We start from the raw sequence: 27,621 nt of genomic DNA on the forward strand, positions 1-27,621 counted from the left end.
GTAAATCCCACAAAATACAACCACGTCTCTGACCAAATGTGTTCCGGAGGACTTAATCCTTCAATAGGAAAACCTGCTAATCATCAACAGGGAATGCTTCACGGAACGGCAGCCAGTTCTTCACGACGACACTCTTCAGCCGGGGAGTACACAAGAAGTGATGCAAGGATTCGATTTCCTTCACAAAATCAGATTTCAACCGGAAATCTCCCTCCAGGATATAGATAGAGAACTATATATCTTGACTAGTCCAACTCACAAAAAGGCATAAATAAAAAACGATGTTCTAGATTATTTTCACAGCCATCTTCGATATCCGGTCAATGAACGAACTAAACTCACAAATTCCCACAATTAAAAGAACGAATTGCACACTGCGATCCACATCAAAAATAACCAATTTAACTACGAAATTTTATCTGATAATTATAAAATTTCAATAACCAAAACAAAGGATAGATAAATCCAAAAACATCTGATTTGATCTGACAGTGACAAGTGACGGACAAAAGTGATGGTCAAAGATATAGAGAGATGGACAAAAAGCCTACTACTGCTGGTGTGCTTGGTCCAGTGACAATATTGTGTATCTATAGCGCGGTGTATATCGGGTTGCATAATTGTAAAATTTAAATAAAATAATATTTAACAATAAAATTATAGTAAACATGATGCAAAAATAATAGCTATTTGCGATATTTTATGAGCTAGCACACAGAGGTCGTTGCGAGGAAATTTGACTGTTACAACAGATGGACCACAAAAATTACAGCACGAAATACCCACGAGGAACTAAGAGACCTAGGAGAAGACTGAACCTGAGATAGAACCATGATATTAGGAAATTGGCAGGGATAATTTGGGCCCGCATAGCCAACAATAGACAACAATGGGAGGCTACACCATAATTGGAAATGGTCGAATAAGCTGAAAATGATGATGATGATGATGACTAGAGAAATTGAGAAATGAAGTAAAAAGTTTCAAGCTTCAAGCTATCTTTTTTTTTAAAATAATCCACGGATAGCTTAAACCGTGGGAATATTTAAAGCTGGAATAACAAAATATAAATAAATATTAATCGTATTATTTTTGTATATATAGTACAGCATTATGTCACGTATTTTTCTCAATCTCTCTTAACCTTCATGTTTTATTTATTTATACCGTCAAATAAAAACTTTATATATCGTTTCTGCTGCATTATTCATTAGAAATTGAAAAAAAATAAAAAGAAGAAAAATAATCCACGTATATTATTGTGGGCCACGGTCCAGCTACTTCAAAATACCGGTTCCCGATAGATCACCGAAGTTAAGCGACGTTATACTATACGGGTGAATGGACGGGTAACCGTCTGGAAACTGTATCGTGCTTTTGTTCCATGGCAAGAGTATAATAGTATATTACATACCGAGGAGAGAAGTGTTTCATTACTGTCGAGAGATTAACTAAATCTCGAGACAATAATGAAAACTTTCCTCCGAGGTTTGTGTACTATTTTATTTACAACCACATCATTAATTAAAAAATAGGAACAGTATTTTATTTTGAAAAAAAAATGCGAAAATTTGTCGTTTGCTGTTTTGGCATTTCCATATCTATAGTTACCGGTACCAGTGGTTGTTATGGCACAAACCTTTCAACAGCAAATCAAACAACTAAGTGACAGTTTTGAATTTCTCGTTCGCTTTTTCGAATTTATATAACATAGAAAGCCAGAATGTTGTTGGAAAGTTCTGATAATGAAGACTACTTTAATATTGGTACTTCACCAGAACTTACCGAAGCTGCAAGAAGAGCAGAAGCCAGTTTACTTCCAGAGAAAAGTAGGAGGCGATATGAAATAACATTGAAAGTATACGAAAAATGGTGTGCCGAAAGAAATGCTAAGAATATTGCTTCGGAGACAGTCTTGATGGTATATATTAGCGACATGACAAGGCAGAAAACGCCATCTACTCTTTGGGCTACGTACAGCATATCAATGAGTGAAACATATCATCAGGGCGGCAATAAGCCAAATTTGACCATTAATTTCAACAAATAAATGTATTAAAATCTTCAATTATTATTGTTAATCTTCTTGTTTATTTTTGTTGATGTTTGCTTTTTGTTGATGTTTGCTTTAAGTTGATTTCCCCTTGGGAAACACAATAGTTCTGGTGCAGTTAATGGAGAATCAACACAGAAAGTATGGTTTTAAGTTGAACACCATATCAAAAGAATACGACTGTCACGTTTTTTTATAATATTACCAAGATTTATGATCCTTCTAAATATCAATACGACTCTAATTAACACCCCGTATAGCAAAACTGTCTCATTATTCTGCATGCATTTTCTCAAAAAGTCTTTAGTCGACCTTAAACCGATAACATTTGCCTTTCAACGATTAATTTTTAAATTTTCTGACAAGGTTTTGTAGGGCAATCGCTACCTAAATGTTTTTCTTTTGCGCTTAAGAAATTATGACGACCTTACGTTAATGCTGAATTATTGAGCTGAAAGGGTAAGTTAATTTGTAAGACGTAACCTGTAATTAAAGTATTAATATTAATATATTATCGTGGACCAAATCTACAAAAGCCGTAGATTCACTATAATGCCAAATTTGACATTTCATCGATATTTCGCAATATAATCGATGTAATTGTTAAAAAAGGACGATGTAAATTTACTTAAAATTGCTTACTGTTAAAAAAAATATCAATATACAGGGTGGTAGTACACAGAAGATTTGAGTTATTAAATAGAATACTGTGTATTTTTTTGCTAGATGGCTTTGTTATAGAATTCCCATATCTCAGAAACACGCCAATGAGTTTTTTTTGCGAAAAAAAAATTTTGAAATTTTTATATTTTACGGAAAATATTGAAAAACTTTTGAGTGCCGCTTGTTCAGTTTCCAGAAATTTGTTTATAGTGCTTAGAGAGAACGCAATGTTGCGACCTCCGACGTTATCCACATTCTGTATTTTTAAGTTATTTATTTATCATCACATTTTTAAATTTCTCCAAAAAAACTTATATTAATCTTATTCATTGTAGATTTTTTAATCGCTGTAGATTACTATTAAGTACAGGGCAATGTCTATTATTTTAAACCTGGAGGCACGCCAAGTCGAGCACAGCCGTACCATCCTTTTCTCAAAGATATTAGCGGCACTTTTGACCACCCTGTAACTTCGTTGTGGATAAAGCAAAAATATTAATTTTCGCTACACATGAAGACATACTATAGGTTACCAAAATATCTAGTAATTATACCTCCTAGTTTATGAATTATCGCCTGTCAAATTTCTTTAATTTCGACATTGACTCACTGACAGATCATCAAAATTCTAAGGTACTTCTAGTTGTGCCACAAACTTCAAATTTCGAATTTTAGGTAGCTTTAAGCTTATCTTATAATGGAAGAAAAAAATGAAAAATCTCGAAATATCCTTATGTTTATACGGGTTATTTAAAAAAGGGAGATTTTCACAAATCTAAGATTTGTCAGCATTCATGGAACACAGGGCACAGAATAAACTTTAATAACACGAAAATTATAATGAAAGAAGCGATAGCCTCTAAAAGAAAAATAAAAGAGACTTTTTTTAATACAATCTAATAAAAATAAATGTATTGCTCATGCATCTGTAGATGCTAGAAATGTAAGACAATCGCTTCTTTGATTTTAAAGAACATATAACATAAATAAACATAACATACGTAAAAATTAAAAATAATCATACAGAAAGTTTGGGGCTTTTTGGTTTTACCTTATTAAGTAATTGTTATCAGGTAGTAATTGTTAATTTTGAAGTTTAGCTTGATATAATGTCATTTTAACAGAACGTCAACGGTTTTTGTAGACGTATCTGTTTTAAAAAACTAAAGTGTTCTTGAATAGTTGAATTTAAATATTTTAAATAGTTTTTTTCTTTGAATAGTTTATTATTTGTATTTTTTTTGCTTCCGACGACGGAAAGAGATACACTTTCGGAAACGTTGAGCATTTTTTGGTTCGTTAAGCCAATTTGTATATCTGTAAACCTAACTTCTGACAAGTAGTTTCCGTTTGGATTAACACAGAAGTGTTTACAAAAAATAACTATTTTATTTTGTAGATTTTCTTGCAGTGGCGAAATACCCATATAGGATTTTTTGGAGAGATGAATCCGCCACATAGGTAGACATTTTTTTGTATCCTTAGCCGCTACCGGTAATTGACTTTCCAGTCGGGAAAAAAGGTAAAAAGCTAGAGTTAATCGAAGCGGTCTCCTTCTGGTTTTATTTCTATATTAATGTACCAACAATAATTCAAGGATTATGAGTTTTTTCTAGTCAAACTTCTTTAACTTCGCCATCAGTGAACAAGCCGAGATCCAGGTAATTGCTTGGTATATGCGGCTGATTATACAGGGTGTCCCAGAAATAAATGCAAGTATTTTAACTGGTAGTATATTTCCGCCTCAGAATTGTATTTTTGCGAAAAAAAAAATTTGAAAATTTCAAGTTTTTTAGTTTTAAGTTAAAAAACATAATTTCTTGATAATATGGCAACATAGGTAGTAGCTTAAATTTAGATGAAAGAAAATCCAGAAAAGATCCTGTGGTTCTCAAAATTTAAGCAAAAAATTATTTTTCTTAGAAATTTTCAAAGTAAAATAACTCGGTTGTTTTGGACTTATTTGAAAAACGATAAAGACAGATATAGTTTATGGGCTTAACTTTGCCCCCTTTTATGGAAAACTTTCCAAAAATGACGATATGTATTAATATTACATTTTAATCTGATTTATTTAGTTCGCTCGACCATAAAAGAACATATTTAAAGATTTTTATCTCGACGCTGAAACGACATAACAAATGTTAATAAAACCGCAACAGCCTTAAAACACCTTGTAGATATATTGATTAATGTGTAAAAGCCATTTAACAGCTGTTTAATAAATCTCACATTTTCTTCCCTTGGTTCGTTTTTATAAAAGTCTAAAGATATATTAATATCAGCAACAATAAATCTTAAGTTCTAAATTAACTCGATTTCACGGTTGGTTATTTATTTCTATAGTTACTAATTTAAATATAATGGAAGGTCGTCATTTTTCACTTTTACTAAAAGCTCAACTAACTATATGTGTGTAGGAAAACGTATTTTTTTGTACATTTTCCAATTGAATAAGTTTAAAATTCTATTGTTTTTAAAAAGCTCTTGCTCACTGAATATACACATATTTTTTATCTTAAAGCTCAGTCTAGACATTACGTTTTACCTTACGTTTTGTATGACAGTTAAAATGAGAGACCGTCTAGAGCATGTCGGTCATTATTTATAAACTAGAGCAACTTATACAGGGTGTCCCAGATATAAGTGCAAGTATTTTAAGGCGTGGCAGATCTGGTCAAAAGAAACATATTTTTTCTTTACCATTTTTAAAATAAATTGATAATAACCGAGTTATTTAACTTTGAAAATTTAAAAATTAGTGGCAACATTTTGAGACCCACCGGCAGCAATCGATAATACAGGGTGTATACCTTTTAGACCTCAATTTTCATGAGAAGCTTAACTTACAACATTCAGATTTCTAACTAAGCTAGATCTTGGCGAAAAACCCTGTATCAATATTAGCATTACTTATTTTTTAATTGCTCTAAAAAAATACCAAATTGGTAGAAATTAAAACGGCGTCATAGTTGACAGTTTAGGCGATTGCATCATTTTAATCAGGTATGATGCACATTAAAAAAATTAGTAATAATTTAGCACAAAAATTGGGGTCAATTGTCATAAAAGAGACAAGAGGTTAATTGCTAATATTTCTAAGTTTCAAAAGAAAAATATATTTTTTCGGAAAATATCTAAACAATAGGCTGCGTTAAAATTGAGGCAGATGAGGATGAAACTGAATTAAGCAAGTACACCAATAGAATTCTAAATATTATTTTGTAAGGTATTAGCACAGAATATTGTTTTGTAAGTATTAGCACAGAGTTTTTGTCAAGCATGCGTACCGAGTAGGTTATGTGCTAGCGGCAGTCGTATTAATTTACAATTATAGTACCTGTAATTATTATTAAAAATAGAAAAAGTGTCATATTCGTGATCAAGAGTAGTGCAATGATGACCAGAGGTGGAGGCAAAAGTGAGGACTCCTCTAAAAAGCAGGTGGGAGAGTTTCAAATATTGAACCAGCGCATGGAAGAAATGGCTGCCAAGTTTAAGACTGACCTTAATGACTTCCGGAACGTTTTACAAGAAAAATCCATGGCAAGGACAAGTGCCAGCGAAGACAATGTCTTAAATGGCGATTTACTGAAGTTATCCGAAAAATTCTCATTATTCGAAAAAACTGTAATGACGTCATTGGACTCTTTAAGGCAGGATATGAATCAAATAAAGATAGAGGTCGCTACAAACAACAATAATATTCTGGTGCACGGTGTGAACGAGGACTCACCTGACATCTATCAGGCCATATGCGATCTAATGCATTCCAAAATCAATATAAATGTGCAAAAAAACGATATAAATTATTGTTATCGTTTGGGTACCACTAATACGAGAGACAAAAAACCAAGACCTATTTTAGTTTCATTTTGTTGTCGATGGCTTCGAGATCAAATATTTTATAGCAAAAAACTGCTCAAAGGTTCAAATGTCTTGTTTACTGAATTGCTTACGGCCGAGAATTTAAAACTATTTAAAGTTGCCCGTGGGCACTTTCGAAATCACTGCTGGACAAGATCGGGGAAGGTGATTGTTCTGTGTGAAGGTGTGCAGGTGGTTGTCTTTTCTCAGGAAAAACTCAGTGAGCTGATTGGAAAAGCCTAGTTCAGTGTGATACCTCGTTGACTAATTTCTCAAGGTACTGTCTTTGATTTTCTTTCAATTAACTAATTTATATATCAATTCACTATACCAAATTCAATATCTAAAAAAATGTGTGGATATTATAGATATTTGAATATCTAAAAAAAAACATTTATATTTAATTTTTTCTTTAAGGAGTTGTTCTTCTAGTTATCATAATAAGCGTATTGTATAATTCGTTGTTTTGAATGCTTCTATTTTTTAAAGAAACTGCATAATATTACTTTGTTTTTCATATTTTAATGTATTGGCTTTCTAGCAATTGTTATACGTATTAGATATGGTTGGGAATTATTGCTTATACTTTTGTTTTCTATTGAAAATACCTATTTTTTGAGGGAAAGTGTATATTAATTTCGTTTTGATATAAGCATTTCAAGTCTGCCTATTCTAGTATGCGGGTGAATATATCTATGAATTATTGAACTTTAATTTTTTATTCTCTATTGATGCTTCAATTACTAAGCTAATGAACACGAAATTTTGTATGTAAGTTTTATTTGATTATAGTAGGCGGCGAGATATAGCTGTGACTTATTGTATTTTTTCTATAAAATCTTCTTTCATCTTATATAAGTTGGGTAATGAATAATATAAATTGTACTTTACGGCTAAACATTCCTGATACTGCTTTTGATGGGCATGTATGTTTGCTATAATCTGAGAGGGTGTGATCGATGGGAGCTAGGCACTGGCGTGGGTACTGGGTTGCGACATCTCAATGATATTAGGTGATAATATTGCGCAGGTAGGCCATAATTCCAAAATTGTCAAAACTAAGAGCCTTGTCACTGCTCATCTAAATGTTCGATCACTCAATACAGGGTTTGACGAGTTCGCTAATTATATTTATGATTGCAACTTTGACATACTAGGACTGTCAGAAACCTGGTTAACATCTGACTGGGATTCAAGTTCTTTTAATCTTGAGGGATATAATCTAATACGCAAGGATCGTGGGGCCAGGGGTGGCGGCGTGGGAGCCTATGTAAGGAAACATATTAGTAGTCAAATTGTGGATCTTGGAATAACCTCTGAGAGTTGTGAATATGTTGGCGTACGTATCAACCTAAATAAGAAAACTTTGCTATTTGTGAGTTTATATCGACCTCCTTCGTCGAATTTAGAGCATTTTTTTGACACTCTAGAAAACATGTTATCTGCTACTGTTCCGTATTATAACCACATTATTCTAACTGGAGATTTTAATATCGATTTATTAAAAAACTCAAGAACTAAATTAAAAATGATTGAACTGCTTAATACCTTTAATCTAACTCAGCATATTACGGAACCTACGCGGATAGATATGAACACGAACGCATCTACACTAATTGACTGTATAATTACCGACAATAATCTTTACTGCCAAAGTAGTCACTCTTTTAATATTTCTGAGACTATATCAGATCACTGTTTAATATTTGGAAATTTTAATATACCCATTACCGAATATAAAGAAAAATATATGCAATACAGGAACTATGACAATATTGATTATGAAAAGTTTCAACAAGACGGTCAAGAATTACCATGGGGTACCATCTATTATACAAATAATATTAACACAAAATTAGAATTATTTAATAATAATATTTCAAATCTTATTAATAAACACGCACCCTTAAAACAAAAAAAAACTAAAATTAAGCCTTTTACACCTTGGATTACAGGCACTATTAAGTGTTTGATTAAATTGAGGGATAATGCTCATAAGAAATATTTAAAAAATAAGACGGATGCTCGGCTTAAATATTATCGTGATCTAAGAAATTACACTAAACATGCTATTAACCGTGAAAAAATTTCTTATTTTAAGTCTCTATCTAGTGAAAAGGGTAGTGACTTCTGGAAAGCAGCAAAAAAATTAAATCTCACTCATAGAATAACCTCTGAAGTTCCACCTGAAATTGCGGATCCTATAAAATTTAATAATTTTTTTGCTAGTTGCAATAGAATAATCGACACAACCTCGATAGAAAAAATTTTTTTTTACAATAATAATAGGCACAAAAATATTACTTCAGAACTGAACTTTAAATTAATTAATGAGACATCATTACATAAAATTATACAGTCAATTAAAACAAATGCGGTTGGTGAAGACAATTTGTCAATAAGAGATCTACAACTATGCATGCCGTTTTGTGGGAAACCACTAATGAATATAATAAATACCTGTATTCTTGAGAATGTTTTTCCGGATTTGTGGAAAAAATCTGTCATAATACCTATTCCAAAAAAAACGAATCCTACAAATCAGGAAGACTTTAGACCTATTAGTATTTTGCCGGTTGTTTCAAAAATAGTAGAGAGACATATCTGTAATCAAGTTATTACTTACACCGATTTAATGAAAATTATTCCTGATTGTCAATCAGGTTTTCGTAAAAATTTCAGTACAACTACATGTCTTGTTAAGCTTATTAATGATATAAGACTTTCCCAGGAAATGAAAGAAACAACGTGTTTAAGTCTGCTTGATTTTAGCAAAGCATTTGACACGTTAAATCATAACTTATTACTAGCAAAGTTGCATTATTTTGGACTATCTGAACAATCCGTTAACTTTTTACGTGCTTACCTTACTCAAAGATCGCATTGTGTTGGCATAAAAAAAGACTTTAGTCTGCTAAAATCTCCTTATACTCCTATGACCGCTGGTGTTCCTCAGGGATCAATATTGGGCCCGCTATTATTCTCTTTATATGTAGCAGACATGAATGACGAATTATCGCATTCTAAGTTACAACAATACGCTGATGATTCACAATTGTATCTATCTTTCACCAACGAGAATTATATCATATCCAATTTACAATATAATATTGATATAAATAGGATTGATAAATTTGCTACAGATCATAATCTGAAATTAAATACTTCGAAATCTTGTGTACTTTTTTTTGAATCCAGCAAGGCTCGAGTGACGGGTATTACAAAAAATTTCAAAGTTGAGATCAATAATGTTTTGCTACCTGTAGTTGCTGAGGCCAAAAATCTGGGAATACATGTCGATTCAAAACTTACTTTCAATTCACACATTAAAAATAAACTTACTAATGCATATTGTCGCTTAAAAAAACTAAATATTTATAAAAAATTTCTACCACCTTTTGTTAAATATTACTTATGCAATACACTTATTTTATCATTGTTTGATTATGGTGATATAGTCTATGATGCCTCGTTATCTGCAGGGCTAGCGAAATCTATACAAAAAATTCAAAATTCATGTATGCGATTCTCGTTTAATATACCCTATAGACATCACATTACACCATACCTAAATAGTAATTCTATATTATCAATGTGCAATAGACGTAAATGTCATATGTTATCATTTATTTATAAAGTTTTAAAAACCGGAAAACCACCCTATTTAAATTCACTTTTCAATTCTCATGAACATTCTTATTTTACCAGAAATGTAAATAATTTCAAAGTCCCCCAGCACAGAACTGCGGCATTTCAGAGATCTTTCAGCTTTGTAGCGATTCAATTGTGGCATCAGATTCCTAAATGCGTTCAAGAGCTTTCATATGAAAAATTTGTAAATAGTGTCAAGTCTATATATTTAGAACAACAAAAACAAAACCGTTAGAAATTTAAACGAGTGACTAACCTGCCTGCCTGCTTTCGTCGCCTTTTAGTTTTTAATTTTAATAATAACCTGATGATTTCAACTTAATTTAACTTTTCCCTGGTGCCCTAGCCTTCCTCCTGGTCATTCCCGTTGATTGCATTCTCTTTTTTTGTATTTGAGTATATTTTATGTATTTTATTTTGAATTCTTTGTATTAATCTTTGTATCATTTATGCATGTATATTTGTTTTAAATATTTACAGGGCTGTGCGACACAAAAACATTTACTGTTTTTGTTTTTGTGTATCGGTTTTTTTTATAATCGCGACACAGTCCCATTTACTTAATTTTTTCTCTTTGTTTATTGTGTATATTAATGTTTAAAAAGTAAATAAACTAGTAAAGTAAAAAAAAAAAAAAAAAACAAAAAAAGAATATCTAGCTACGCAACAGAAGCCTCGTTACATGTATAAAATTGTAGGTAGCAAAAAGGAGACAGGCTTTAAAGCCTGTCTCCAAATCAGATATTTTGATGCGGTAGTTTCGCTACTACATAATAGAGGGCAATAAATTTAAAAGAAAACAGTTTTCTACAAACAAAATTTAAAAGAATTTTGTGCAGTGTTGCCATTGTGTAATTCATATCGTAATACTTGCTGATAAAGCCTACCCCTATTAAAATAGATCAGAGCTGTTTTTTTTTCAATTTGCCATGTTAGTTGGAATTAAATCTTATGAGCTAAATTACAATCAATTCTTGACGTTTGATTGTATAATTGAATCCTGAATTTTCATTGTAATTCGGCGACAATATAATAAGTATTGTTCTACTATTATGATACCACTTCCTGACGTTCGATTGTGTTCATACCAAGTTCATATCGTATAATTGGGAAAAAACGGCGTTAGCGATGGCTATGAAATGAATATCGCTGTCATTATAAATTTATATGGGAAATTTATATGGGAAACATCGATCGTTCTTTTCCAGCATATTACGATACATGGCGTTCGATTGGGCTTAAACTTGATATACTATATCTTCAGTGACATTGTAATATCATGGTACCATGGAGCATATAAAGTGGTACTTTCTATAGTACCATATTTGATGGCATAGCAATATTAGGTACATGGCAGCAATAGGGCTTAAACTTGGTATACTACGTATTTTCGGTGACATTGTAATATGATGGTACTATGATGCATATAAAGTGGTACCTTAAAATAGTACCATATTTCAATACTATTTCCTGATGTTCGATTGAGCTCATATTTGATATATACTTGCGTATTTTTGATGATATTGCATTATTATGGTACCATGAAGCATATCAACTGGTACTATAATATAGTACCATATTATGTACATGGCGTTCGATTGGGCTTATATTTGGGATACTACTTATCTTCGGTGATATTGTAATATTATGGTACCATGGAGCATAATAAGAGGTACCATATTACGATACCATTTCCTGGCATTCGATTGGGCTTAAACTTGGTATACTACGTATCTTCGGTTACATTGTAATATGATGGTACTATGATGCATATAAAGTGGTATCTTAATATAGTACCATATTTCAATAGCATTTCCTGGCGTTCGATTGAACTCATATTTGATATATACTTGTGTATTTTTGATGACATTGCATTATTATGGTACCATGAAGCATATCAACTGGTACCATAATATAGTACTATATTACGTACATGGCGTTCGATTGGGCTTAAGCTTGGGATACTACGTATTTGCGGTGACATTGTCATATGATGGTACTATGATGCATATAAAGTGGTACCTTAATATAGTACCATATTACGATACCATTTCCTGGCGTTCGATTGGGCTTAAACTTGGTATACTACGTATCTTCGGTTACATTGTACTATGATGTATAACAGTAATTACAAGTAATATGATTGTACTATGACGTAATATAGTACCATATTACGATACCATTTCATGGCGTTCGCTTGTTCTTAAATTTGGTATACTACGGATCTTCGGTGACATTGCAATATTATGGTACCTTAAAGCATATCAAGTGGTACCATAATATAGTACACTTTTATGATATCATTTCCTGGAGTTCGATTGGGCCCAAATTTGGAATACTTGCGTTTCTTTATAAAGATTTGTTTAATTAATAATTTTAATTTATTTTACGAATTTTTATGATTTAAGATAACAATATTTATGGCAAAGTAAGTATAGACTATCTAAAGTAAATATCAAATATAGTATTGATTTCATCACAGGTTGTTGTATTATTTGTAATAATTTTTTAAGGAAGCTTGAAAAATATAATTTTTTTGATTTATTTATTAATATCTCTGAAACTAATTAAAACACATTTAATAATATCTTAGGATTATGTCAAGTGATAAGAAAGGAAGTCAAAAATGCAATAATATACAGGGTGTTCCGTTTACAAAAAATCATCCCGATCCACTCACACTTTTTTCAGCCACCCTATAGGAGTTAAAATATTTTTTGTTCTAGGAGCCACAGATGCCCTACGCGCTATTGCCGAACCCTGTATAAACGAGGAAAAAATGACATGCTTGGTCTTGGTTTTGCGGAAGTCTTGCACTGGTCGGTCTTGGTTTTGGTCTTGCAGATCAAATGCCAATCTTGCACAAAAACCAAGATAAAAACCGCAAAAACAAGACCAGTCTCGCTCATTATTACGCTCGCTCGACTGTCTTGCTTCGCTGACTTTGCTACACTTGAACGCGTGAACAAATACGAGCACCATTCGAATACCTATACAGGGTGAGTCTTAAATAAGTGCAAATATTTTCAGGGCTGGTAGATCTCGATAAAAGAAACATATTTTCTCTTTGCCGTTTTTCAAATAATTCCAAAATAACCGATTTATTTAAGTTTGAAAATTAAAAAAAGAATATTTTTTTTAATTTTGAGAACCACCGGATTTTTTCTGTATTTGGATCCCTTTTAGTGCCGTGACCATAGAGCTCTTGTTGCTCATAGAGTAAAGCTGTAACTATGGTAATAGTAGAGATTAAGAAATTATACCGTGGTTTGGTGCGTGAACAGTCAGTTCTAAAAAGTTTTCGAAAAATATACAGCAAAATTTATAAATAATACTTTAGTTTTAATCATTCGCTGATGATGCTCACATGTTTAGCTAAACGCTGTCCAGTTTTAATAATATAGTGCTTTGGTAAATAGCGGAAAATTAGTCATCTATTTTGCTGTTGTAACGTCAACGTTTCAAATCTCAACTGTCATTTTACTGTAAAAACAACTCTTCGCCCTAAGATAGACCCTAAAACTTACTATAATAGTAGTAAAAGCATTTTCGTGTCTATAAAAAAGAAATAAAACAACAGCTGTCCTGCTATAAGTTTGATATTCGCTCTCCCAAAGAATACCAATAACAATAACGACTTCGGAAAAGCTACAGACCGGATACTTTATCAAAAAAGAAACAATATCTGGGGCGAGGTCGCGGCCCGCGACTGACCTTTTCCATCCCGCAAGTACACGCTATACGACAAATGGCGAAGCACGTCTTCAAGGACACCAATGCCGGTGAAAAAAGGGGCAAGTCACAAAGGAAAACTCGATTCGGTTATGATTGACGAGATGCAATATCGCCAAGGAGTGAAATCGGTCGAGAAAAATACGTGATTTAACCTTAACACCGGCCGAAGCTGGCTGCGAGTTTTGATTTATGTTTACATTATTTATCTTTTTATACTGTTCAACCCAACGAATAAAAATACTAAAGATGGACTCAACTATACTCTGTTTTTTTTTTCTCAGGTATGATTTCGACAGACGATGGCAGAAGAAAAGCAGATGACATCCCATACCAATCTATTTATTTTCCTAAAAAAAAGTTTCTAATATTTTTTAACTTAACTATGGATGGGTTTAAATATAAATCCGTCATGCGTGGTCTCTTGTTTTTAACCAGTTTTATTGGTTTATTTCAAAAATGACAGATCATATTTCAATGTTATTGGTTTGACGGAACGATGAACGACAAACGGACGCCGATGCCTATATGAACTCGCCTTTAGATTTTTGAGGCTTGTCATAAGGGGTTTTCGGAATTAAAATCCTAGATTAAGTAGTTTACTAATCAGCTGTTCCAAGATCAGTGCTGAGAGTAATCAGCTGGTAGTTTAATTACGAACGGTTGGATCATTAGATTAACCGGGTTAACAATCACATTTAAATATATTTCGTAAAAAGAGATAAAAGAGGCAAATAATGTTAATATCCCTCTTTAACGATTGTTTAGGATCTATTTTTATCCTATTTGTTTTGCTTTAAGTATACTTTTTAGTTTCTGTAAGACTATTTTTTATGAAAACAAAATGTGTTTTATTTTAGTCTTTTTTAAAATTATGCCATTTAAAACAATAACACCATAAACTTTATTTTAATCATTTATTTACTGTCGACATAATAAATACTCCAACATATTGATAATAAAACATATATATCAATTTTTATCTACCATTGTGATGAAAATTTTCAGAAATGTTCTATCCAGTTCCATTCTTTCATTATGCCTGGTTATTTTAATCTAAATGTTTTAAACCACTTAAGTTTTGTAGTTTAGTTTTCATTTTTTTCCTATTGGATGTATCCGATAGTGCTTTTCCGCAGTCAGTATCTTCAGAATTACTTGTTGGCTTTTTATTTATTTAAAATCTAGAGTTACTTGATGTTTATACTGATTGGCTAATTTTCACGGTCACTAACAAAATATCATGTATTTGATCAACATTCGGTAAAGTGATTTCGGATAAAACGGTTATTAAAAAACTTTATACTTCTATGCGGATAGTTACTTTTAAAATTACTCTAGAAATCGTCAGCTGATTAATTCTACCCACCTCGTTAGGAGGGTTAGTCACAACATATGGCAAAAATCGAGTTATTCGGATCACTTTCCGAACGCATTGACTCGTTTTGAGAACACTTTTCGAACGTCTGGATTAGTAATCCTATCAATCCGATCAATCCGATCACAGTTTCCGAACACCCCTAAAATCTTGCCAAATTATAGGTTATAATTTTGTGTCAACTTATGTCACATACCCTTGTTACCTTGTTATTACATGTGTTTTGTGTCTTTTGAAGTCAAGTGGAGGACAAATCGAGGGAAAATTAACTGTAGACCCAGATCACAGTTTATAGTTAATACTCGGTGCCCAGGCAGAAAGTCTTATACACCAATAAAGTTACCATCAATAAAGTTTGTATACCATCCCGTCATAGATAAGTGCATCTCGTATATGGTACAAGGATTGTACTAAACATATACTAAAAACTGGAGTAGCTGCAAAATAACGACTTCACACGATAGGTAAATAATGGATTTTAGTACTGCAGAAAAATAATGACAAAGGCTTAAAAAAATCAAGATTAAAATTAACCTTAAATTATAAAATAATAAAATTCGGTAAGTGTTATTATTAATAAAATAGTTTGTTTTATTTATGTTGTTTTATTTATTCCTGTGGAATATTATAAATTTGTATTTGTACATAAGTTATACGATTACTACCGTATGATCAAAAAAAAACGGCATCCATTTGGCTTGGAAATGACGATCGATGACATTTCCCATATAATTTTACATATAAAATGACAGCGATCTTCATTTCATAGCCATCGTTGACGCCGTTTTTATTCGATCATACGGTATAATAATAAATGCGGGAAGTTTCTTAAAGCTTGAAAGTAAGAAATAGTTCTTGTTTATATTTTTTTGGCATGTGGTGTTTTGTTCTTGTTGTATTAACACATAGGTACCGTTTTTTTTAAATAAAATAACTCGATTATATTTTTTTCAGTTTTATACAGTTTTTTTTTCACAATATTTTGAAGTAATCATTTGTCACTCAAATTTTAAATATATTTAGACACATCTATCACTGTCAAGGATCTTGTCTTTGGACAGACTATATTATTTTTATATTCACGCATTGAAAACTGAAGACAAATACCTACAAAAATGTCGGTGTTTTAGTTCTGATAGGGGTCGATCTTAACTAACTCTAAGTGGTCGATATTCAAATATATTCCACATCCATCAGCACTTGCATCGGAGAGTGGTTCGTGGATTCGCATCCGGACCTATTTACTCATCTCTAATGTATACAGGGTGCTACAAATTCGAGGTACGAACATTGGTATCTCGGAAACCGTAATAGATACGAAGATGGTTAAATTGGGGCAAAGTTGCCCGTCTTGGGATGTTCACCAAGACGCCATCAAAAAAGTTTTAAAAATTTCAAAAATTGCTGAGTTTTTTGAAAAAAATTGATTTTTTTGAAAATCAATTTTATTTTTTCCTGTCGTTAGTTTTCAGAAGATCAAAAAACTAATTAAACATTCTCATAGCCACTTTATTAGGGCTATCTGATAGTATTTTTAGATTTTCAAATTAGCAGATAATTTGTGAGATACAGAGGCCAACAATATTTTTTTTTAATACGGACCTGCATTTTTTATTTCATGTTTTGAAACAACTCGGCCTCCTGAATACAACGATATGCCACACTTTATACTTTTTTTTGTTTTGGGTACCTAAACAACAACAAAACTATTTAATTTTTATTTAAAATAATTTCAAGTCAGACTCTGGTTTTTTAAATTATTTAATCTGATATATATATTCATCGCAAGAATATTGATCAGCGCTAATTAACATTGAATAAGGAAAATCGCACCAATTGAAAGATTCAAATAAATAATATCCAAGTCAGCAATTTAAAGATATTATTTTTAACTTTTTTTATTATGAATTTGAAATCTCAGTGTGCGATGTAATAATATGCATAATATTAATGGTACATAACTTCTACAAACTAGTTACTAGTTACTCTAACTGCTCTACATGTTCGAAAGGGTCACCGCCCTACCTATTGCACAAATTTATATTTCGTTCAATTTTATTTATAGCTCTTTGAACTTTCTTCTTATTTTCTTCTTTAATTTTGAGATGTATTGATTTCACTTTTACAAATGACTTCAAGTAATTGCTCCAATTTAACCATGTTCGTATCTATTACGATTACCGAGATACAGGGTTGGAAAAAATCATGATTTAAAAAAAATAAAAAAAATCAGATTTTTATTATTTAAATCAGATTTTCTAATGGATTCACACGAAATTAATTCAAAAATCGGCCTAACAATTAAATTGATGAATATATATTTTTATATAGTTTTATAACGTTTACAATTATTTTTAGATTTATTTTCTGTTATATCTGTTATAGAAATATTTTTTATAGTTTTCTAGGACACATTATTATAACTTTTACAGTTATTTTTTGATTTATTATTATAAAGTTTCAATAAATATATTTTTTTATTTAAATCACACGATTAAAATTTAAAAAATCACTTGATTTAAATTATTTTATTTAATCATGCCAACCCTGCCGAGATACCAATGCTCGTACCTCGAATTTGTAGCACCCTGTATAGATTAAAACTAAACATAATAAAATATAGAACAATATAATTCCACGCCGTTTCAATTACAAATGATAAACCCAGTTGCACTATCTCTATTTTTTACATTTTCTTTTGATCTTTCGTTTATTTCACGGAAAAGTTGCTTAGAATTATATTTTATTTAATTACACAGTCAATTTAAGGCCTCCCACATTTTGTGCATGTGCGTACACACAATAACTCGTCAGTTTGGTTAAATTAACGGTTTTCAGCTGAATTTTAGACGAAATAATTTATTTTGGCCGTAGGAGTTTGAAGCGTTTCCAGTAAAATATGGCTTGGCACGAAATAAATAACACCTTTTAGTTTAAACTAAGTACCGCAAAGATAATTTGGCGAGGGAATCAGTAAAGCTGTAAAAAGACATTTTTAGTTTTTCCGTATGACTAAAAAAAATTGGCGCCGGGAGGCACGTATAGCCGTCTCATACTAAAATATGTTAATAAAAAGTTTGGTTTGGTAGGCAGTTCTTTTAGTTTCAATTATCTCAAAAACTGCGACTTTGACTGATTTTGATGTTATTACAAATTTTGTTGGAAATATTATTCCTAATCTTAAATTGAAAACTGCGTTTCGCTAGCTACTGTAATTTTGGAGTTACGATTTTTTAAAATGTTTAACCCCCTCCCATACCCGCTTACCAACCCCCCACCACCACCAAAAACTAATGGCCAGATTCTCGGGTGCCACAGTATTTTTGTGCCAAATTTGGTTAAAATCGGTTCAGCGGTTTTTGAGTTATCGTGTTACAGACAGACGGACAGACAGACAGACACCATGAAAATATTTTGTATTTAAGTCATTTATGACCCAAATAACTCATTTTGAGTGAAACTAAAAAAACTTTTTTTTCCGATCTTAATAGCCTACAATATTTGTTGGTATGGTCGGCTAAAAATCTAAGACAGTCATATTATTGCCGAGCATACCAATAGGTATGGTAGGCTATTAAGATCGGCAACAAAAAGTTTTTTTAATTTCACTCAAAATGAGTTATTTGGGCCACAAATGACCCAAATACAAAATATTTTCATGGTGTCTGTCTGTCTGTCCGTCTATCTGTAACACGATAACTCAAAAACCGCTGAACCGATTTTAACCAAATTTGGCACAAAAATACTGTGGCACCTGAGAATCTGGCCATTAGTTTTTGGAGGGGGTGGGGGGTTGGTAAGGGGGTATGGGAGGGGGTTTAAAACTTAAAAAAATCGTAACTCCAAAATTACAGTAGCTAGCGAAACGCGGTTTTCAAATTAAGATTAGGAATAATATTTGCAACAAAATTTGTAATAACATCAAAATCAGTCAAAGTCGCAGTTTTTGAGATATTAACATATTTTAGTATGGGCGGCTATACGTGCCTCCCGGTGCCAATTTTTTTTCAATTCAATAATTCGTATATTTGAAAGCTTTGAAAAGTGAAAAAAATCAAAATATGCAGTTTTAGTGTTTATTGATTAAAAATTTTCATATTTAGCAAAAGAAACTAGATTACTCTCTTAGATTTTTTTAGGAAATTTTATGATCTACAAAAATCCGCGATGCAAAATGTTTTTTATCGTAAACCGTTTCACAGTTAATGGAAAAATATTTTTTTACGTGTTATTTAAATGGAACACTTTGAATGTTCACCGACACGTTTTAAAATTGAGCTAAAAATTCTGCCTTCCGGGGATATTTTTTTCTTGATTACTTATTCATATTAGGTTATATATCAGGTTCATATTAACCCATAAATTCCATAGATTAGTTTTTTTGGCTCACCCTAGTGGTTAATGTATTAAAAATGTTACTTATTTAATAAATAAACCATTCAAAATATCTATAAATATATTATTATCATATTATTATCGTAAATATACTAAAAATATATAGAAATAATGCATATAAAATAAAAATATAAGCACGTCTGTTATGAGTCTATTTTTACTGACAACTTGGCGAAGGAACTATATTTTAAGTAATTAAATTTCTTCAAATAATTTATATTTATATTTTCTTCTGATTACAATAAACTAGGAAGCAAATAAGAGCATTAAATTACTTCAAACAAAAGATAATATAATGTTAAAAAATAAGTATATTTTACGCTTATCAATATCTAGACTAAATGCTTATCAAACACTAAAATTCTACTGTACATTTAAATTATAAAATAAAGGTTCAGAATTAAAAAAGGTGCTTTTGTGTAATGTTTGATAATACTAGACCAAAATATTTAATAAATTATAAACAATAGGTCTTATTGCCTGGAAACTTATATGGTGAAAATTTGATAAAATAATTTAGTACGCACTAAAAACACGGTATGTCGGTAGTGGTAGGAAAAATAATTTTTAGAGGTTACTAGTTTATTTGGTTGCCTGTGATATGCATATACAGGTTGTTTCCTAATTAATCTAAAAAATAAAAAATCGTTAGAAAACGAATTAAGGCGCGCTCTTAATAAGTATATTTATTTTTTTATCGACAACCGTTTGATGAACAAGAAAAACGCAAAGGATCGATTTTGTTGAAAAAGGATGGCCAGTCAAGAAAAAAGTATATTTTCTTTAAAAAAGCAGTGGTGTACCATTTATGTTCAGCAAAAAAATCGTTTTTTTTTTTAATTTTTAATACCCTGTAGATCAGAAAGGAAGTACTTTAGACCTAGTGGTTATATAAAAATTGTTTTAAGAACACATGAGGAATCACACCATAATTTTTTTAGACTAATTCGAAAACACCCTGTATATTGTCAACTTGACAATGACTGCTGATAAATCAAAAAATACCTTTTCAGTGAAAAAAGCCTGATTTTCGCAGGAAAAATTTTGATTTTTATTGAATTTGGGCCTGCGTTTGCAAATACTCGTTTGTTTTTTAATTTTCTATCTATCTAAATTTTAAATATCATAGTCAGAAATCGTTTTATTATTTATTAACTGTAAAAACGGTGTTTTCTTGTTGTGTTGCATCTTGCAAAGAAACTAACAAAACTGCAAAAATGTACGAGTTTCCAAAAGACGATAAGGTATGTATCTTAGATAAAAGAAAAATATATGGCATGTATTCGTTTAAAATCTATAAATCTCCCAGTCGACTTACGATCATTTACATGAAACTCTGTAAAATAAATAAAAAAATAAATTGTAATATATATATATATATATATATATATATATATATATATATATATATATATATATATATATATATATATATATATATATATATATATATATATATATTCTTATGTTTTATTAAACTTACTCTGATATACTAATATATCAGTGTAACTTTAAAAATAAATCCTTTGAATTCAAATATAAACATAAAAAACATTTACAGCAGAAAAGGCGAAGGCGCTGGGTTAAACGTAGTCTCCACTAAAAACACGGAGGGGCGCTTTGACCCAAAATTTTACTATTAAGTTTCATATCTATCTTAATAGTAGATTATTTTCTTTTATCTATGGATAGGTCTCGCTTGTCATATATTTGTCATATTTTTGTAGTAAATGTAGAATGTGATAAAATAATCGATATTACAAGTCGGTTTATCGATAGAAGCCAAAGATATCGATAACTAGGCGATATTTTTTCATCCCTAGCGTCGTTACCTATCAGAATTTCGTAAACAATTCAGAATGAAGATACAGTCATGAAGTATGATTGTTAATTAGTCATGATTGGCATATAGGTATAATACGCTTATGAAATTATGTTCACAGTTCCTGAACCTTGTCAGTTTTAATTGGCAAGCTGAGTTTTCATTGTTCCATCAATAACTCCATACTTCAGAACTTCCAAAGATATTTTGTTGAACGAAATGAAAAAAGCATGCAATATTAATTCAAATATAATTAATTAGATTCAATGTGCAATGGATAGATTATCAACAAAACGATCATTCCGTATGAATAAAAAAATATTAACTTACCTGGAAATATATTAGAAATCCATTAACAATAATATATTAATATAAATATAAATACTAATTACTAACAATACCATAGTATTCCTGCGCAGCCACCATAATGTTAAAATACAATTATTTTAAAAATATTTAAATTATTTAATTTTTTTATTATTAAAATTGAAAAAATACGCAATTATACAGGACGAGTCTTAAATAAGTGCAAATATTTTCACGGCTGGTAGATCTCGATCAAAGAAACATATTTTTTCTTTACCATTTTTCAGATAAGTCCAAAATAACTGAGTTATTTAATTTTGAAAATTAAAAAAAAATTCACCGGAAAATTCACCGGAAAAAGCCACCGGATTTTTTCTGTATTTGCATCCCTTTTAGTGCCGTAACCATAGAGTAAAGCCGTAACTATGGTAATATCAGAGATTAAGAAATTATACCGTGGGAAAATTTGCGGTGAACGGGCAGCTCTAAAAAGTTTCCGAAAAATATACAGGGAAATTTAAAAGAAAATGCACGATTTTCAACATCTTTTTTTGCGAAAAAAACCTCATAGACGTGTTCCTGGTATCAAAATATACCACCCCTGAAAGTATTTGCACTTATTTAAGACTCCTGTATAATGAGAACCTGCAAGGAATAATTTCTTCTTCATCTTATCAACGTTATAAGCTTGATTTTCATGCATCCGTTGTCCGACGATACGTTGATACGATATTAATTTTATTGGTAGAATTTAAAGACTTTGATTGGTTAGAAAATAACGCAGTTTTTAAATTTATATTGCATTTTCATGCCTCCGTTTATCGGATATACGTTGGTGTTATTTTATATATTCGTTTCCATAACGATTTTGCTATTTTACTTATATTTTTATTATTGTTAGATTAAATTTGTCAAAAAAGTGTCAAAACGTCCGTTATCGTATGAACTGGTCCGTTGACGGGCTGAAGTAAAATATTTACGGATTAAAAGTGGCGCGAAAACGCTATAACCAATCAGAGCACCGTCGGACCAACGTATCAACGTATAACGGATGCATGAAAATCAAGCTATAGTCCGACTATTATAAAAAAATACGTTTAATTAAAAATAAAAAAATAAAAACTTACTGTTTCTGGTTGCCATCTTTAAACAAACCGCGAAATGACAAGCGAGCTCCTACTGAATAAGACCTCTGTTCCCGTAACTCATTGTTGGATGAGGCTGACATGGCAATTTTTTGAAAATAATTAACGGGTAAACATGGACTTTAGAGAACGCTATTGTACGTCTGAAAATAAACAAAAAAAAAACAAACAAAAATTATAAAAACTAAAAAAAATATTAAAATAAAAAACTTAAAAAATAATAAAAGAAAAAAAAAAGAAAACTAAATAATTTTTTTTTTAATTTTTAATACCCTGTAGATCAGAAAGGAAGTACTTTAGACCTAGTGGTTTATAAAAATTGTTTTAAGAACACATGAGGGATCACACCATAATTTTTTTAGACTAATTCGAAAACACCCTGTATATTGTCAACTTGACAATGACTGCTGATAAATCAAAAAATACCTTTTCAGTGAAAAAAGCCTGATTTTCGCAGTTAAAATTTTGATTTTTATTGAATTTGGGCCTGCGTTTGAAAATACTTTATACCGGGTTATTAATAAACAAACAAAACTAAATATATATTAAGAAATTAGGAATATTTAGATTTAAAACCCCACTGAAATTCAAAATTCTATTTTTTAATTGAAAAACTCAAAAATTGACATAGATGTCATTCTATTCGGAACGTCATTTTCTATCAAATGAAGTAAAAAAATAAAGAGGGTGTAATTTAAATATCAAAAGTTGTAGTGATTTTCGCTGAAACAGCAAGTAACCGAAAACAATAATAATTGAATTTTTTATCATATACAAACGTACCAAATCTCGATTTTTATCTGAAAAAATAAAAAAGTTATAAAGGGTGAGCCACCTTTGAGGGAAACACCCGGTATAGACGCCATAGACGGGGCTTAAAATAGATATCTTGATATATGTATACCTATTTTCTCTCCTGACAAATTAAAAAAAAATAATATACATAAAAAATAATGTTTACAGCAGTAAAATTACCTATATACCTACGTACATTTAATTTTAAAATCATAAAATTTTGTTTGGCATGTCCTTTACAAATAAAAAATTAAATGCATGGTTTGTCGAGAGATGTTTCATCAATTAATTGGTTTGTAGCATACAATTTAAATATACATTGTTTTGTTAACGACGACGTAGCATTTTGGTTTTCATTCCCTGTTGATATAGAACCTCAGAGAAATAAGTAAACATAGATGTACCCCAAGATATAGTGAATTACGATTGGTTTGTAGTGAATGACAACACTATATTAAATATAAAAATATATCAGATAAAGTGAAATAAAAAAACTACAATAAAGGGCGCTATTAGGTATAGCCTAAACTACGTTTACTAGCAGTAAGATTGGATTTTCCACCTAAATTTACACATTAAACAACATTTTCTAGTCCTGAGTTTTCTGAGCGTTGACTAGTAATTAGTTACTATCATAGACTTAAAATGAAATATAGACTGAGCATCTCATTCATAAATAGCTGGAACATGCGGTCAAACACTGTCTTGTTATTGTTGTGTTATTGTTTTAGGTTATAACGAGTGCGACACGAGCGATAGATAGGTTGTCTCTGTCGTAACGGTCGTTCCCTGACGACTCTGCCGAGAAACACAACACTGTCTTTCGTTTCTCAAGTACACCTGAACTCTCCGTATCATAGCCGGGTATTTTTTTTTATTTAAATGAAGCTATAATTAAATTAAAAATATATCGTATTTAAACTTTTTTATATTTTATTAAGATTTAGGACAGGTTTTTTAAATATATAATGGGTTTTTTCTAAAGTTTAGAAAAAACACGCGGAAACAATTTAGAGTCCAAAAAGGATAAAAATAATAAAATACACGTTATAGAAGAAATTTTATAATCGAAATTAGGTAATTTTTGAAATTAATAATAAATTATTAATTTTAGTCAAACATTTACAACCCCTAATATTAATCAAAACAGGATCTATTCCACAGATATAATAGAATCGGCGACAGGGAGAGAAAAAAAAATATGATTGTTGTAATTTTTTTTCTGGTTAAGTGATGTCTTATTATGTAAATTAGAGAAAACATAAATCTGTTCCATTAAAGCAAGGAAGGTGATAGGAAGTGGATAAAATAAAAACTACATTTATTTAACTCGGTACTGTTTTTATTATACCGGGTGCGTCTCAAAAGTGGCTCATCCCTATAATTTTTTTATATTTTCAAATAAAAAAACAAGATTTAGTATGTTAGTATATGAAATAAATTAGGATTGATTGACGCATTCAATTGTTTTTGGTCACTTCCAGTTTCACCGGAAATGACTATAACTTTTAATTTTTAAACGTCACCCTCGGTATATTTCTACTTTATTCGATAGAAAATGACACTCTGAATAGAATGACATATCATATGTCAACTTTTGACATTTTCGCATATGGTTTAATTGTAATTGTAACACGCGGTTCATAACGACAATTTGACTCGAAATACCAAGTGTGTGGTATCAATATATTCATAAAAAATGCTTTTTCCAAATATGCTAATGAGTCACCCTTGTTCCATTTGAAAAAATTGACATATGTATAATTAAAAAATACGATTTGTACATCTTTTAACCGGCCTAGACAAGACACGAAACCTATTAGACGATCAAAACTATTTTTCCAAGGCTCCTTGATTAAAACTTAGTGGATTGAAAAAAACTGGATTGAAATTTAAAATAGGATATGTTTTTAAGCGACAATGTCAAAAGTTGACATATGATATGTCATTCTATTCAGAGTGTCATTTTTTATCGAATAAAGTAGCAATATACCGAGGGTGCCTTTAAAAATCAAAAGATGTAATCATTTCGGTGAAACAGGAAGAGACCAAAAACAATTGAATACGTCAATAAATCCTAATTTATGTCATATACCTACTAACATACAAATCTGTTTTTTATCTGAAAAAATAAAAAAAGATATAGGGTTGAGCCACTTTTGAGACGACCTGGTATATTAAAAAATATTGTTTCATAATGTAATATAATTTTAAAATTCTTGTATGTTATTTTAGATTCTGAAGATAATTTTAGAATAAACCGGAATATATTTTTAATAAAAACATTATTAATTATTAACAGGGTTATAATTATGATTTTGTTACAATGTAAGTAAGTAAATAATGTAATGTAAAAGAAAAAATTTAGATTTTACATTTTACTAAAATATTATCTAAATAAGCGCCTTTCTACAACAACGCCACTGACTGCCAATGGGTAAATTGAGAGTTGCCTACCGGTCAAAATTCGTTTCAAGACTTAAATGGATTATTTAAGTCAAATTTCTTCTACAAATTTGGCACTGGCGAACCATATTTTATAGTTTTTGAACAGAAAAAGTCAATAAAATAAACACTTAAGGACTACAAGCTAAGAAAATGCGTTAATACAGCCGGGGAGATATAGCGGCAACAAAGCTTTACTGCACGTGCGACACGTACTACAAGGTAATAAATGAATGAATAGGCTCCCTCGCCTCTAATCGGTGTTGTCATATTGTAAAGAACTTATCCTTATTAAACAGTATCCGACTTATAATTTAGTAGTATAAGGACTATTTAATACATCTATGGAATATTAAAACCTACTTTATTAAACTGTAGTATTAATATCTCAATATATGTGTATAACAAGAAAAAAAATATTGATAATATTAAAGACGTGACAACATAGGCTGGATGAGGAAGGCTCGGTCGACTGTACCCAGAAGTAAACATGTGTACAAAAAAGGTTGTTTGTCCGCGTTGAGATGTAAATAGTGTAGTCTATATTTTATTTTAAGTCTATGGTTACTATATTTTAAATAAAACTCTCAGAAAAATCCATATAAATACTACATTCGAGACTACATTATATTATATTGACAAGGTATTAAAAATAGATGGAATACCCACAATGTATAGATTTAACAACAAATTTAAATTAATTATATCCGACAGGGAAGACTGGATAAATGGTCTGTAGACATTTGGTTTGTATATCTTGGGTTATTATTATATGTATTAATATTATAATTTGTCTAACGCAACTACATTCATGAAAATTAAATGATCAATTCAATAAATTAATGTTTTTAAACGTCTCTACATTTACTTATTTCTCTGGGCTAGAACCAAAATTAGAGGTAATTCTCTCATTTAAGAAGTAAAATTCGTACATTTTTTATTACTATATTTGGAATCTGGGATACTATATGATATTTCTTCAATAATTATAAGATTTAGACGACAATTAACCCAGCCTCTATCACAAGAAGTTGTTTAATAATATTTTCTATACAAGTACCGAAAACAGCAAACAAGAGTAAATTTCAGTATCAATTTAGTATATTTTAGTACCTAACAATAATTCAACTTAACAACTCGTGAACATCATCAATTCACTGAAAATATGTCTGCATTATTAGTTAGTTATACAGTATATTTTTTATATTACTTATACCCATATCATGTAAATTTTGAGAATACCAATTGATTTTAAACTTCAAAATTGGTTAAATTGGTTCATTCAATTGATGAGATGTTATCAATTGAGTGAACCAATTAAACCCATTTTTTCCTTGATAAAATAATAATAAAAATGTTATTTTACTTC

General features: G+C 30.6%; 1 protein-coding gene across 2 annotated transcripts in view; it reads right to left on the minus strand.

Annotated features, from left to right (window-relative positions):
• LOC115877525 (nuclear receptor coactivator 7) overlaps nucleotides 1-27,621 on the minus strand; it is a 311,115-nt gene that overhangs the window by 277,303 nt on the left and 6,191 nt on the right. For both annotated transcript variants that reach the window (XM_030893747.1, XM_030893750.1), the window contains exon 2: nucleotides 22,995-23,155. In XM_030893747.1, the coding sequence (XP_030749607.1) occupies nucleotides 22,995-23,095 (101 nt within the window). In that variant the 5' untranslated portion in view covers nucleotides 23,096-23,155. The remainder of the gene's footprint in view (nucleotides 1-22,994; nucleotides 23,156-27,621) is intronic.

The sequence above is a fragment of the Sitophilus oryzae genome, unplaced genomic scaffold (genome assembly GCF_002938485.1).
Source record: "Sitophilus oryzae breed Bouriz unplaced genomic scaffold, Soryzae_2.0 scaffold_1494_pilon_pilon, whole genome shotgun sequence".
Classification (NCBI taxonomy): Eukaryota; Metazoa; Arthropoda; class Insecta; order Coleoptera; family Curculionidae; genus Sitophilus; species Sitophilus oryzae.